The following is a 16,188-nucleotide window of genomic DNA, read 5'->3' as shown; positions in this document are numbered from 1 at the left end:
ATGGAATGTTTGAGTTAAAACCAAGATCTTAAGTGAATACATAGCTGTGACATATTGCAAAAGGTAGCGTGATTCAATATATTCTGTATAAATACATGAATTTACCATTCACACATTGTCCATCAGATAGTAAATAGCCTGATGGCCACCAAGTAAAAGAGTAAATATTTATTGCTTGTAACTATATGTTAGGCACTCTTTATGCATTACATTACCTGTCATAACTTTTAAAAGTTATTTACAATTTTCATTCCCATGGTACAAAGAGTAAAACTAAAGCTTAGAAAGTTTAAATTGCCCAAAGTTGCACAGATCCAGCTGGATCTAGTATTTTTGTCTGCCAAACATAATTATTAGACTTCATTTATTCCAAACTCTTTGAAGGGTATCATATTTAGTTTGTTTTCCATATGTTAGGTGGAATAGAAGAAATTAAAGAGGATTCAGAGTTGAAAATCAAAAATAAAAGCTTTTACTTTTCAGGAGTAGTGAAAAAAGTAAAATAATTTAAAATTGTTTAAAAACAATGTAGAATTTTCTAGCATATTCCAAACAAATGACTTTTAGAAAACACGTGAATTAATTAAACAAAAATGTTGTCTTTTTTTAAATTAAATACCTGGTCAATTAATTAATAGAGAAATTGCATAGACTCATTCTAAGGAATGACTTAATAACTTTCAGTTAGTATCTGAAGTGTTATTATGACACATAAACTTAATTGTCCTTTTTATTATTTTCTACAGTGGACAGAATAATAAGAGTAACTACTAACCTGCAGGAAATTCTTAGTTTGGAAATAAGATATTGAAAGATCAGAGAGATGAGGAGTTGCAAAATAGCTAGGTTATCTATATTATTTTTGCTTATTTAAAATTTTTAAAGTCTATCAAATTGGCATCCAGACATAAAAACTGAAGGTTTTTCCTTCTTAGTATTCACACGGTAATTTATTGGGGTCAAGAAAGAAGTCCTGTTATGTACTTGGTTCATGCCCCTGTGTCTGCCCAAGTCATCTCCACATATTGTTACTTAAAAGGCAGAAAACTAATCATCTGCATTTGCATATCTAAATATCTCAATATGAATTATAATCATAAATATCCAGAAAGTAGTCGTGCATGAAGGAGAAAGTTGAATGAATGACATCCACATGTCCACAACATAAGTGACAGAACTCAGAATACCAAACCAACTTCAAGAGTTCTTTTATCACTAAGATCACAAGAAATTCTACCATTGAATCTAGTTTATACCCCTCAACTCCATCTTTCTTTTTACTACTTTAAAAACCTCCTCCAAAAATGCTTTATCTCCTCTCTCTACTTCCTGGCCAGCCATATACAGAGTAGCACTCTTCTGACATGCTTTTCTGTCATGATGTCCTGCCTCACCATAGACCCAGAGCAATGGACCCAGACCACCATGGACTGAATCTCTGAAACCATGAACTAAAATTAAACTTTCCCTCCTCTAAATAAAATCCTTTATTTTCTTATAAGGATTCCTATTAGTGGAAAATCAAATTCTATTTCCTATTTATAGCTTGTTTAGAGCAATAAGTGGAATAGTTTTTCTAGGGTTATTCCGTTAAAATACTGCACAGTAAAGATTTCCATACACTCAGAACTCTAATGAATTCTAATGAAGGAAATAATTCAAGAAAACCCGGAGCAGACTACACCAATATTATTTGGTATTATTAAAATTAGCCAACATTTATTATTAGTTTCTGTATGTTAAGTACTCCCTGGGCTACACAAATCATCAATAAATGATTGCAGAAGATCATGATTCTATACACCATTCAAGGTCCATCATCTACTTGGCCTTGTAACAGAATGAATTCCTTGAAATCCACATCCTGCTGCCTCACCTATATCTTTGTGTGTATGTTAGAAATTTAGATCATCCTTTTCCTAGGTGTGTTCCACGAGAATAAATTTCACTGGTGATTTAGAACTTGGGAAACAGTGCCTCTGCTAAGCTTTTCCTGACCCACAAACAGTTCAAGTTTATGATTCTCTATTCTCCTGGTTTATTCCTAAACACAGTATTGCTATTACCAGGAGGACTGCCATATCCCTTATGCTGTGGTGGCTTTATAGCAAGGGTCACTTAAAACTTGTGGTTGTTTTTTTCCTCAGCTCAATAAAGTTTAATGAATCTAGTGGTTTACAATAATTTTTTTTTTCCAAACAAAAGCAATCAACCTTAGAAGCTTTATTTAAAGTGATTTCCCTTGCTCTTTACCTTCATTTCCATCCCTTATGGCAAAAATAAATAAGTTGAACTGACTTTGGGCAAAATTTGAAAAATTTTACCTTTAAAATAATCAAAAGAAATAAAAGTGATTTAAAACTAAATCTGAGAAATAGTTGAACTGACTTTGGGCTAAACTTGAAAAATTTTACCTTTAAAATAATAGAAAGAATAAAAGTGATTTAAAGCTAAATCTGAGAAATAATGGAATACAAATATATATGAGTTGCATAATTCATAATAGTATCACCAGTTAAATATGTAATATTAACATGAAATTGAATTTTATCCCTAATGAACAAATGACAATATTTAAGAAATAATTAACTGTAAAAATTATTACCTTGACAAACTGGAGGTGCCCCATCCATCTGCAGTCGCTCTCCTAATCTGCATGTCAGAATTGCATTTCCAACCAATGTAAATCCTGGAAGACACTGGTACCTAATAATATCACCTATTGAAAAAAGAGAGAGGATCAGAAGTTCAGGTAAGCACAAAGGCAATAGAATAAAAAAAGAATAGGTATTTTGATTTTAAAAGCAGAGTATAAATTTTCTTTTAGTCATTTTTAATCAGTATCGAAATTTCTACTAGATAATAGATATTCATTCTATGAAGTTAGGCTTAGGCCTGAGCTCACAGAAGTTAAGACTGCCGTGCCAGAAGGCAGCAAAATAATAACTTGGGAAGAAACACCAAAACACAATTGATTATACAGCCACAATTCCAACACTGTTTATTAATGTACATGCTGGAAAAGCAGGATTTTTACATCTTGTCCAGTATTTCCTCTTTTTATCATTCTCTCTTCTTACGAGTTATGAACTATTCCTCTCTATCCCAAGGAAGAGGGTCTAAAACCAGGCTACTACTATTCTTTTTGTTTAAACAAATAACTCAGCTAACACAACATTTTCTCTGAAATTAATTTAAAAATATTTACCTATTTCAAATTCATCATCTTCTGTCAAAATTTCAGCATTGGGTACGGGTGGTGGAGGTTGGCACACTCTTAGTTGATAGGCTATAAAAATAGATAATGTGTTTATTCTTTTTCTGCATAGCTACATACTCTCACATATGCGAAAAAGGAAATTATGTAAGCTTTTTTATAAGAATAAAAAAGTGACAGAATTTACAAAGTTTTCACTATATTTCTTTATTTTTAGAAAATACATTACAGCACTGAGAGAAAACAACCCATTTTATTTTTCTCAAGTAAAGCTTGCTTTTTACTTCTTACTTCTTACCCTCACTCAGTTCTTCTTGTTACGTGGCTCATAACATTTTGTTTTATTCCTTCTTGGCATTCACAATTTGGAAATATTACTCATGCTGAATACCTATCTTCTCTAAGTTTCCTTACAGAATGCTCTTCACTTAACCAAATGTCTGGAATTCAGTAACAATTGGAAAAAAGTATCCATTACTCACTTTATGCCAAAGAACATTTTAAATACCTTACTCATATTAACTCAATTGATCCTCATAAAAAATTATTTTATTTAACTTACATGACTATTTCTACAATTTTCTTCACTTGATAAAAAATTATAAAAAGAGAGGTAAGAATTTGCCCCAAATTATACACCTATAATGTGGCAAAGTTAGGTTTTGACCCTCAGTAGCCTGACTCCAAAACCTTATTCATCATGGTATATTAGAATATTTATAGGATATTTGTTTCTAATTATTTTTATCACTTGAATTAATCATCCAATTCAATTAGATTGGTGTTTGGCATAATTTAAAGGCCACAAAGAAAGAATTTCTATGGATATAAACATCATGCCTGTTAGCCCTAAATGATAGCTGAAATCAATAATATAATTGTTTGCTTGATTAAAGCCTTGTTTTCTCTAGGAGTCTATTAAGAATGTACCAAGAACCTATTAATTAAAGAAACATGTTTTGCTCTATTACAACATCGGATGGTAAATGCAAATGTTTTATATGTTAAAATTCACTGCTTGAACTTAGAAGTTCTTTGTGTACCTCAATGTGCAGATAAAGAGAATGAGACCTAAAGGACACGGTAACTCATACAAGATCACACAATTAGTACAGGGACTAATCAGACCCATTTCTATGTCCTCTAATTTCAAAGTTCATATCTTTGATATTACTCTTCTTGCAAGAGTATTAGTAGGAGTATTGAGATGCATCAGCTAGAACAGTTAAGGACAACTCCTACAGAAGAAAACAAAACAAATGGAAGAATTGGATTTTTCCAGTTCTAAAGGGCAATCACGGGCATATGAGTGTTTCAAATAAGGGAAGAAACTGAAACAAAAACCTGAGCAAAAGAACAAGCAATTGATTCATCATCACCTAACAAAAGACCATTTATAAAAGGTTTATTGACTAATAAACTTCCAGGATAATGAGAACAGAGAGAAGAGGAATTTTCTTCAAAATATAGACAATGAGTGATGAATCAAGGAAAATCTGCTTCGGTTTCCTTCTGTAAATTGTTATCTGCCACTCAAAATGTCTTCTGCCAGTACTTCAACCTGTTTATAAAAGAACTTTCTGTGCAGGGATGTTAATTTGCAGATAAGCACTCTACACAGAAGGGTTGTCATTAGAGAAACAGGGTTTTATTGCAGATAATTAGATAAATTGAATTCATATTGAATTAGGGTGGATTCTTAATCCAATATGACTGGTATCCTTATTTTAAAAAGAAGAAACACAGAGACAGATACATGGGGAAAGTGATCATGTGATGACAGTTCAGAGATTGTAGTGCCTCTTCTATAAATTAAGGAATGCCAAAAGTTGCTGCCTATCATCAGAAGCTGGGAGGAGGTAAGGAAGCATCCTTCAGGGAGGGTGGAACTGCCACATACTGATTTCAGATATCTAACCTTCAGAATTGTGAAAGAATGCATTTCTGTTGGTTTAGATTACCCAGTTTGTGGTTTTTTGTTCCAGTAGCACTAGGAAACTAACATATCTGTATTATCAAATTTGTCTACTGTGTATTGCTTATGTTCTGTGTCTTTCTGATATAACCTTCCTACATACCAATGAATTGCTGAAAAAAATCAAGGCAGTGTTATGTGGAATCCACTGTGTGCAAAGAATACTCTAAGGCACTTTACATGATTGTCTCAATAATCACAAAAATACCACGTTGAGATATGTGTAAATATACTCATGCTGCAAGAAGCAACACTACATTTCAGAATGGTTCTTAGAATAGGGTCAGATACACATCATTTCAAAGGGATAGTACCTTCCCTGTTTGGCAGATATTAAGAGCAACATTACTGCTGTGAGGATGCTTGTGCCCCTACACATATAACTTCATTGTGATGTGACCTTCCTCACAAACATAATGCTATCCAAAAACACCCACGTGAGTTTCCAGAATACATCACACTATTTGTTTTGGTTCCTTGTCTAAATTAGGTATGCTTTAAAATTACCAAGATCATTGTTTTACACTGATGCACCCTATACTGTAGTATAAAATCCATAAGCTGCTTAGCAACATATTTTATAAAAACACTTAACAATGTATGTTCTATGATATTAAAATTACTAGGATAGTGCTCTAGATATCATGTTCAAGAAATACAAATTAATAACTAATTAGGACAATGTCTCATCCTATATAAAATAAATGCTTTGGCTACTTTGGAAGAATATAAAAAGGTCTGGTACAAACATACCCAATGTTGTATGGATTTAGAACCATTGACTGCTTGAAATGGAAGTTACCTTAGCTATATAAGTTACATAAAATATACTGATAATTTTAAAATACACATTTGATCTATATCTGTGTTCTATATATATGAATCATTTCATTTGACATGTCATTCAGTTTTAAAACACTATTTACTCTTTAACAACAACATGAGGGCATTGTATTCTACACATCAATATCTTTTGAGGATGGTTATTTTTTGAATATGTGCCCTATTTGCTCAAATGTTCATAGATGTCTTGTTCCCAGTACAACAAAATTCCTGAAATTACTTTAGGATTAGATTCTGATAATATTTTTGGTTATTTTTAATTTCCTATTTTCTTTGCAATGAAACATCCAACCCAATTCCAGAAAAGAATGCTGCATTCATCTATTTCTATTCAACTGAGCTATTAAAGGCTGCTTTAAAAAAAAAAAAAAAAAGACAAAACAGAACACTGGCAAATTGCCATTCCTTCTCCAAACTGAAAAAGGAACAAGCACATAACCTTTCTGCCAACTAAGGACATAATATTTCTCACAGAAGACAGAAATAACAGTTTACATTCCCTTATAAACTTTGAGTCCTGTATAAGTGTACTTCAGTAGTGACCCAGATTGATTCAAGTATGATAATATCATGATTTGGGGAAGAAAAACATTGACAATTAGATGTTCAATTATGTAATTCTGCAGCAGTATTTCAAAAGTTATCTAAAATTAATTAAAGCAGTTTCACTTGAAAGCAGAGTCTCAACTGTTTTAATAAATTCTAACCAACTTTTAAGGAAAAGCAAAAAATTATAAATGATTTTTTTCAATTTTGGAGAAAATTGACTAGTTTGTTAACATGACCACAGGTATGTTTTAGCAGCACTTAAATTATTTACAAATATCACTTTTGCATCATTAATATTTATAATCAGTTTGCATTCTGCCTGTGTAATTACAATATTACAAATCAAGAGTAATGACCCTTGGACTTGAAAGTAAGATGAAGAAAAATGTCTACTATGAGAAATGAACCAGTAAGAAGTCACTTTTTGTATTTCCCTAGAGAAGGAATTATGGAAGCTATTTATTGAAAAGCAAAGCTTTTAATAAACTTCAGAATTATCATATCAAAATTCCAATATCTATTGATGAATTGGCTTCTCCATATACAGATAACTAATTGAAGGGATCCTCTTTTAGTACAGAATCTTTTAGAATCTGAAAAGTAATGGGGACAGGCCTCTTCTCTACATGGTTGAGTTAACCTACACATTAGTAGATAACAGAGGACAATTAATAGGTGCTATTTGTTCTTAGTCCATCTCTATTTTCCTTCCCCTGTTCATTACCATAGCTTGCTTGACTTTTGCTTTTGTTAGAGTTATCCTTAATTATAACTTCACTGTGCATTTTCAGAATTAAAGAGAAAAAAAGTAACTTCTATCTCCTGTCAGCTTGGAGTTGACTTGGCTCTGACTGATCAACCATGGTCTTCTATTGACAATAAACAATTCCACTAAAATCAGACAAGGCAAGTCTTTGAATTGGAATAAGTAAAAAAACAAGACATATTTCTGTAATCATAATTTAAAAACTAGAATACTATTTAGACCATAAAAATGACCAGGATCCTTCCATTTCAACTAATATTAGTGAATATTGCTTCCATACCCATTATATAATTGTATTCCATTCCTTTCACCTTATAGAAGAAAAAAAAATCATTAAGACTGTCTAATTCTGACAGAAGAAAAGGTATACTCTTTTGAACATTTGCCCAAAACCACCTCCCACAGTTCACATCCTATTATATTAGCTCCTAAATCTTTTTGCTAAGATGCCTCAGGTTCCCTCATGGTGTTTACCTTACTCCTTAAAATGGCAACTTTGTTTAACAAAAGCTGTGCTCTTGATTCTCTGGCTGAAAGATACAGAGGGTAAGGTATTGAAAAAAATAAAACAGCATGCCTTATCAATGGGTATGCGAATAAGCAAAAATGTGAGCAATTTTGATATGACTTTTACTCTTTTAGTCATATAATTATTTAAATAATAATAAATGATATTATCTTTTCCTCATAACAGCTTCGGCAATTTGGTTTTTTAAGTGCACTAATGCATTTTACACATACATATACATGCATTTACACACACATCATTCATTTTATGTGTCCATACTGCTTCTGCTCTCTAGACATCAAACAATGAAAACTTTGAGGTTAGTGTTCTATATCGAAATTTGAAAAGAAGTCAGGTTTTTAGGTTGTGTGAGGAAAAGGGGTCACGTGTTAAAGAGCAACTGTGATTTATATTTTATACAAAATCTGTCCTCATTTGCAGCAGTCTCTTTAGGGATAAGATTTTGGAGAGTTAAATATACTGTTCCCAAATATAACACTTATTGTAGAAATAAGATAAGCTTAAAAGATTACCTGAAAGACATTACAGATCTTTTAAATACATTTTTTGAAAATAGTGAGTCATCATGACATTTTTAATATGAGATGTGCTAATAATAGAGAACAGTGAATGAAACAAATCACTAAATCATATTATGGTGGTTCCCCCACTTATCAATGGGAGGTACAACCTAACATCCCCTTAGTGGATGACTGAAACCAGTGTAATACTGAGCCCTATAAATATGATATTTTTCCTATAAGAATATACCTATGATAAAGTTCTTTTTACAAACTAGGCACAGTAAGACATTACCAAGATTAAGTAAAAATAAAATAGAACAATTATAAATTTATATTGTGGTAAAAGTTATCTAAAACTTTTCCTACATCTAGGAGACCCAAAAAACTCCAATGAAAATTGGCTAGAGCTAATAAATTCAATAAAATGGAGGTGACATAATCAGCATACAAAAATCAATTGTTTTCCTGTGAACCAATTTGCTGAAAAATAAAGCAGGAAAACAATTCTACTCACAATAACCTCAACAAAATAAAACAATAAAACACTAGGACTAAATCTAACCAAGGAAGTGAAAGACCTATATTAGATAACTGTAAAAAACTGAAGAAATTGAAGAAGACCTCAGAAGATGGAAAGACCTCCCATGTTCATGGATAGGCAGAATTAATATTGCTTAAAATGGTCATTCTACCAAAAGCAATATACAGATTGATTGCAATCCCCATCAAATGACATTCTTTACCAAACCATAGAAAACAGTCCTAAAATTCATTTGGAAGAATAAAAGACCCAGAATAGGTAAAGCAATTCTAAGCTTAAAAATGAATGCTGGAGACATCATAATACCTGACTTCAAATAATACTATAGAGTTATAGTAACAAAAACTGCATGGTACTGCCATAAACATGCATACATCAATGGTACAGAATAGAACACACATAGACAAACCTAAATATCTATAGTCATTAGATCCTTGACAAAGTTGCTAAAAACAAACATTGGAGAAAAGACAGTCTTTTTATAAAATGGTGCTGGGAAAGCTGGTTATCTATATGTAGAAGAATGAAACTAGAATCTTTATTTCTCACTGTGCACAAAACTCAACTCAAGATGGATTAAAAAGACTTAAGAATTAGAACAGAAACTGTGAAACTCCTAGAAGAAAATGGAGAGTCAACATTCCAGTAAATAGACACAGACAACAACTTTTTCAATAGGACTTATAAAGTTTAGGAAATAATTCCAAGAGTTAAACAGAATGGCATCAAATTAAAAAACTTCTACACAGCACAGCAAACAATTAGTAATGTGAAGAGAAAACCTACATAATGGGAGAAAATATTGGCTAGTTACTCTTCTGACAGACAATATCTAGAATATATAAAGAACTCAAAAACTTAACACCAAAAAAATAAGTAACCCAATTAATAAATGGGTCAATGAAATAAACAGACATTTCTCAAAATAAGAAATACAAATGACCAACAAGTATATTAAAAATGTTCATCATCATTAGCAATTAAGGAAATGCAAATGAAAACTATAAGTAAATAGAAAGATCAGTAGAGTAAAGGAAAGGGGAACAGGGGAGGGAGGAGGGTAGGGAAATGGGAAGTTCTGGGGACTGAATTAGAACAAATTATATTCCACACTTTTATAATTAAAATGAATCTCAATGTTGTATAACTAAAAACAACCAATTAGAAAACTACACTGAGATTTTATCATGTTATCATTCAGTTACCAATCAAAATGGCAGTTATCAAGAATACATATAATAAAAAAATACAGAGATAGAGATGGAGAAAGAGGAACACTTTGCACTGTTTGTGGAATTGTAAATTAAATAACCAATATGTAAATCAGTATGGAGGTTCCTCAAATGACTAGGCATGGAGCCACCACATGACCCAAGCTCTACCACTCCTCAGTATTTATGCTAAAGAATTAAAGTCCTCGTATTATAGTAAGACATGTGTTCCCATGTTTATAGCAGCAAAATTCACAATAACCAAACTATGGAATCAGTCTAGGTGTCCATCAATGGATGAATAGATAAAGAAAGTGAGGCATATGTACACAATGAATTATTAAAGAAAAATAAATTTATGACATTTGCAGGAAAATGGATGGAACTTCAGACTGTTATGTTAAGCAAAATAAGCAGAACTCAGGTCAAGGGTATTATGTTTTTTCTCTATGTAAAACCTAGAGAGGAAAACAGAGATCAGTAGAGGAAAGGGAACAGAGGGTAGGGGATGGGAAAAAAGGGGGAAATGCTGGAGGGTAGTATTGGCCATATTATATTGTTATATTGTATGCATATAGGCATATGTGACAACAAATACCATCATTATATGTAACTATCATGTACCAATAAAATATGAGAAGAAGAAAATAAATAAAATTTTTTAAAAATTGTGAATTACTTATTTTGGGAATTTTGCATTTGATATCTTATGGTCACAGTTGACTGTAGGTAACTAAAACTGCAGAAAGCAAAACTTCAGATCATAGGGAATCACTGAAGAAATTGTCTAAGAAAATCTTTGGCAGACAAATTGAGTTTCCTTAATTCTCCAATAATTAAAAAAAAGGAACTCTGGGAAATGGACTTGTACATCTTAAAATGACACATTCTTTTTAATTAATAACCATATATTCCAATAAGACTGTAGTCTTCCTATATTGGTTGACTCCAATAAAACACATATTTTCTTGGTACAGAGACCAAATTATATTTTGGAAACTATAAAGACCACTAAGTTGTGGTAAACATAATGATGTAACTATTGTTAGCTTGTAGGTCTTGCACAAGAGAAATATCAAGAAATCTGAAGTTGCAAGTTATAATTAGAAATGGTATGTTCTAGAAATGAGGTGACATATCATCTTGCTAAAAAGGAAAATCACTTTAGATAAAATTTTTATGAAAAATTAAGTTTATATAACATCAAATATATTCTATTTGTGAGATAATGCCAGCTTAGGACATAGCCTGTCACATGGTAAGAACTCAAAAAATTTAAGCAGTTATCATATTGTTGTTTTCATTTTTCAAAAAGAAAAGTTTTAGAAATGGGCAGACCTATTTATATTTCTTTGCTATTTCTATTCTAGCCAGTCTTTCTTTTATTAGTTCTCTGACTTTATGCAGGTTGCTTAATTTTTCATTCAGATCTTTCATTAGTAAAATGGGGACAATAATACTTGCCTATGAATTTCTTACAAAAATTTTAGCAATAATATATGGAAAGCACCTAGCAGAGTTCCCAGCATATTAACTTTTCAGTACATGGTGGCTATCACTGTTATAGTGAATATTATATAAATTCACTGTCTGAACCAATGCCATTAAAATGCATTTTGTATAATTTGCTTTCAGGGGGTCATTGATTAGAATTGAATATTGTTATTTATTATGTCAGACCCATCTTGATTCTAAAGATAACAAGAAAAATTCTTACTTTAAGAAATAGCAATCATGGCAATAAAGAGGAAGACAAAAACATTTCTTCAAATAAAAAAAATATGATATTTGATGTGAGGTAACTCAACATTCACATCTTTCCTTTTTTTTTTCATTACACAGAACTTTTGTTTTGCCAAGTTTTATTTATTTATTTTTCCCTTTGCAGTACTGAGGACAAAACTTTTTATGAATGTTACTTTTGATCATGAAAGGCTTTATGAAGGTAACGTTTTATAAAAGACAGACGACTGGCTGGATCTCATATTGGAAGTCAGATTAGAGAGGGGAAAACCACCTTTTTTCTCTTTTCAAGGATACTAAAAATAAAGTAAGTAAAACTTAAAAGATAAATGTGATCTTAGAAAAATATGTGAAAAGCTTGAACTTTCAAATTTATAAAATAAACACAAAATCTGTTGAAAAAATCACTTTTGGTTTACATGACAGGGCATAACAAAAGGTACAAATGAATAAATAGAATTTAAAGAAAACTGGGTGAGAAAGTAATCTAAGTTTGGTTATATTCCATCACTTAAAATAAGTGTTATATAATGAATTATCTCCTTGGTTTATCTATGGAAAAATACTAAATGACTGGGTTAATATTTTATTTAGGAGAGTTCACTCTGGAGTGGGAACTGGTAAGTAAGATTTAGTGAATAATAAGGTAACTTAAGTTTAACTTAATGTAAACAACATGCATTCTAGAAAATGTGAGTCAGCATGAAATTGGTGCTTTAGGAGAATTATTTTATTACAGTCAGTGGAATTTAAGGTATTAATCAATTTTTAACATGAACCCTCATAATGTCCCCAAATGTTCAGGTTATTTTAAGGTTTGGGTAAAATCCTAGAGATGTTGACTTAACCATTAGGCTTCAGTAGGCTCTGGCATTTGTGTCTTACTCTAAAATCTAAAGTATAAATGTAAATGAAAATAAATGCACTATTATAAAAATCTAAAATGTGAAACAAGATGTGATATGGAAGTAAACATTTACTAAACATTTACTCCTCCCAGCATTATGTTATCTGTACATTATTTATTGTCTCCAGTTCTTCATCATATATAACAGTAACAATAGTACTTTTTTGGATTGAGCTATACAAAATTGGGTAATACTCAACATTTTTTTTTACCAATAATTTCATATGAATTAACATAGTGTATGCCAGTAACTGGAGTAAATTCTATACATACAGTATCTCATTTTAGTCCCTAAGCAATCCAGTTGTGCTGTATATCATCTGAGGAAAGTAAAGACCAAAGAATAACTTGTCCAAGGACAAGTGGAAAATAAAGTTTTAAACATACATTTGATTTGCTTTATCCCTAAGCTATTCTAGTTATGTTGAACATGACCCAAAACCAAAATGCAAAATTCAAATGAAAAGAATGGTAATATACGCTTGCACAGTCACATGTGTCCACGTAAATCCACATTTATATTTGTGTGTAGTTATGCATAAGTTCTGTCACCCACATATTTTCTAAACAAATACATGCACATATGCTGACATCTTTTCCTCTGACAATATTTTCACTTTGAAATGCCTCCTAAATTTTATAGGAATTTTATACTCCCTTTAGAGTTATCTTATGGATATTTATTGTCCATCAATTAATAGTTTCTTTATGATTTGTTTAGGCAGGACACAAAGTAATAAAAATTCAGGCAGAGACACATGAGGTAAGAATACAATTCATTCATTTGTCTTTTGATCTTAATTATTTGTGGTTCCAGAATTATGATCATCAATCAAGTAAAAATACTATTGTTGCAGCCTTAGGCTATCTATGTACTATCAGCATCAATGATCAATTCATCAGAGAAAAACATGAGTTATTAAAGAAATAAACAGCTCCACAAAAAGTTGAATTGTACACCCCACTTTCTAATGGGCTGTACTGTAGTTCACATTCAGTTCTGCTGGCTATGGATCACTATGAAGACACTAATTAGATGACAATTAACTTATTGACAAATACTGAGACTAAGCAACCCAAATATTTTATAGTAAATTCTCTATTTCTATACCCAGTGTGTTTTAAATGACTTTGAATACAATAACATTTGACATCATTGTTCTTGGAATATCAGTTTTGAGTCTAAAAATTCACTACTTCATTTTAAAAAGATTACATTGTATAGTAGTGTAATGGACATGGCACATATTCATCTTTAAATTTTGATATAACTTTTGCAAATTCAATTTAGTAGATTATTGGTTCAGATTATTGAAACACCGCATTTGTGTGAGAGTTATTTGAGGGAGACTGCGTTTTTTATGAAACTGTGGTCATAATAAAAGGACGAAACCATGCAAATGAACATTTCTGTATTTAAAATAGAATATGGTCAATTTGGTATAAAAGAAAATAAAGAAACACCCTTGTAAAACTCTCTAAACTTCCTTTCAAAAAGTTAATGTTATGAAGCTAGGATCAAGAACAATTCTATATAAAGAAATAAAATAGAGACTCCATAAATTATTCCACAGGAGAAAAAGCTATGAACTTAATGATCTGGAATACTCAGTTAAAATTCTAAGATTCTAAAATAGATACACTTTTGAAACAAGAGTATAAATGAATGAGTTATGTGATCCAAAGCATAAAGATTTTGGATGTTAATTTTAGAAAAACTCACAGCAGGTTGAATAGATTAAACATTTTTCACAGAAAAAAATCTATTGATGTCTACAAATTACATGCAATAAAATATGAACAGCTGGTTCTCTTTTATTGGTTTCCATGCAAAAAATTATTACTTTCCACTGGGTAATTACAAACTGATTTATTTCCTATATCCATGTTCATATTTTAATGTCCCTATATACAGAAGAGGTCATCCTTTGCAAGTTAACATATTTGAAATGCTGAGTGACAATGATGATCAATATGTCAAATTTTAATACTTTTTAAATCAGTAGTTAAATATATATTACATTCACTTTTCCCAGGATGATTTAAAAAGCACCAAACAAAATACGAACACTTAGATAATACCAACCATGATAACTGAGCACAAAAAAGCCACTCGTTGTGAAATCACTGTGGAATTTGATTAGGATTTGATTTGAAGTGCTGTAAACTGATTCCAAGGCAGTGTTTCCACTGAACTGTCCAATTTGAGGTGAGTTTTGGTCAGGTCCATCCCTAATAGGAGAATGGGGAAGGAGGTGAGATTGCGATTAATTTTTGGAGAGTTTTGCACCAAGTTTAATGAAAGTATTTTGTGTACTTATATTACCATTTTAATCATAAAGATGCAACTGATAAAGTAACCAATAAGCAGCAAAACATTGGCATATTTTATGACTATATGGGGATAACATTTTAGAATATAGATTATAAAAACAGATCACCCTTCTACCTAAGTGAAATACACCCACATTCATTGCAATCAATACATGGTGTTTAGTTTTTGACCAAAACTCATATTTTCTTAAATGTTTTATAATTGCCCCCTTTTAGTTTCTTTAGCAACAATCTCAAGAGTCACAAACTGTTGGATTTAGAACTCAGTAGTTTTATTGAATATTCAGTAATTCAGAAATTTTCCTCATTTTTTAAATGAAGTTTTACTTGATATAATATAATGCAATTATACTATTTTGTAATAAATTGTTAACATGTCAACTAAATAGCTATGTTAAATAATGTGATTTGAATGTAGGTTCTTGAACTTTACCAGTTTTTGTAAACAGAAAAACTTCATACATTTTCTGTTAATTGCCTGTTTTAGCACATTAATAATGATAACTTTAGATCTCTTTAATCTATGACGCTTTTGTTCTACAATGTTTAGCTAACTCATGGGGTAAATAAGTCAAAATCTATTTCTCTTGTTTTTCTCATTTTGCAAAACACATACTGTCACCTTCAGTTACTCACACCAATTTGAATATCAGATGGCAATTTGTAACAGAGGATTGTGATATATTTTCATCCTACCTTGTTTTGCTCTTAATGTAGTTGAATCAATCAATAAAAATGGTTCTAGCTTACCATACAGTAATGAAATCATAGATTGGTTCTGTTTGAAGGACAGTAAAATTGATGTAGATTCCATTCCCAGGGGGTACTCTTACGAGCCAGAAGCAATCTTGAAAGTTTGGATATTCATCGGGATACCCAGGAGAATAAATAGTGCCATTCATTGCAGTTATATTCCCACCACAAAGAGCTATGGAAAAAGACGTAAAACAAAATGTTAAAAATAAAAACAAAAATGGAGAAACAGTAAATATATAGTATTTCTTATGCAGTGTAAGATATGTCTGTTTTGTGTTTTAAAATTCATAAAATTAAGTTGGCAAAAATGGAAA

General features: G+C 31.2%; 1 protein-coding gene across 1 annotated transcript in view; it reads right to left on the bottom strand.

The window, feature by feature from the left end:
- Positions 1-16,188, bottom strand: part of Csmd3 (CUB and Sushi multiple domains 3) — a 1,190,022-nt gene that overhangs the window by 77,354 nt on the left and 1,096,480 nt on the right. Inside the window, 4 exon segments of the mRNA XM_047516388.1 lie at positions 2,606-2,719; positions 3,209-3,289; positions 14,871-15,016; positions 15,869-16,046. Of these exon segments, the coding sequence (XP_047372344.1) occupies positions 2,606-2,719; positions 3,209-3,289; positions 14,871-15,016; positions 15,869-16,046 (519 nt within the window).

This window comes from Sciurus carolinensis, chromosome 1 (assembly GCF_902686445.1).
Source record: "Sciurus carolinensis chromosome 1, mSciCar1.2, whole genome shotgun sequence".
Classification (NCBI taxonomy): Eukaryota; Metazoa; Chordata; class Mammalia; order Rodentia; family Sciuridae; genus Sciurus; species Sciurus carolinensis.
Note: the sequence above shows the minus strand (reverse complement) of the source record. Positions and strands in the feature narration are given on the sequence as shown.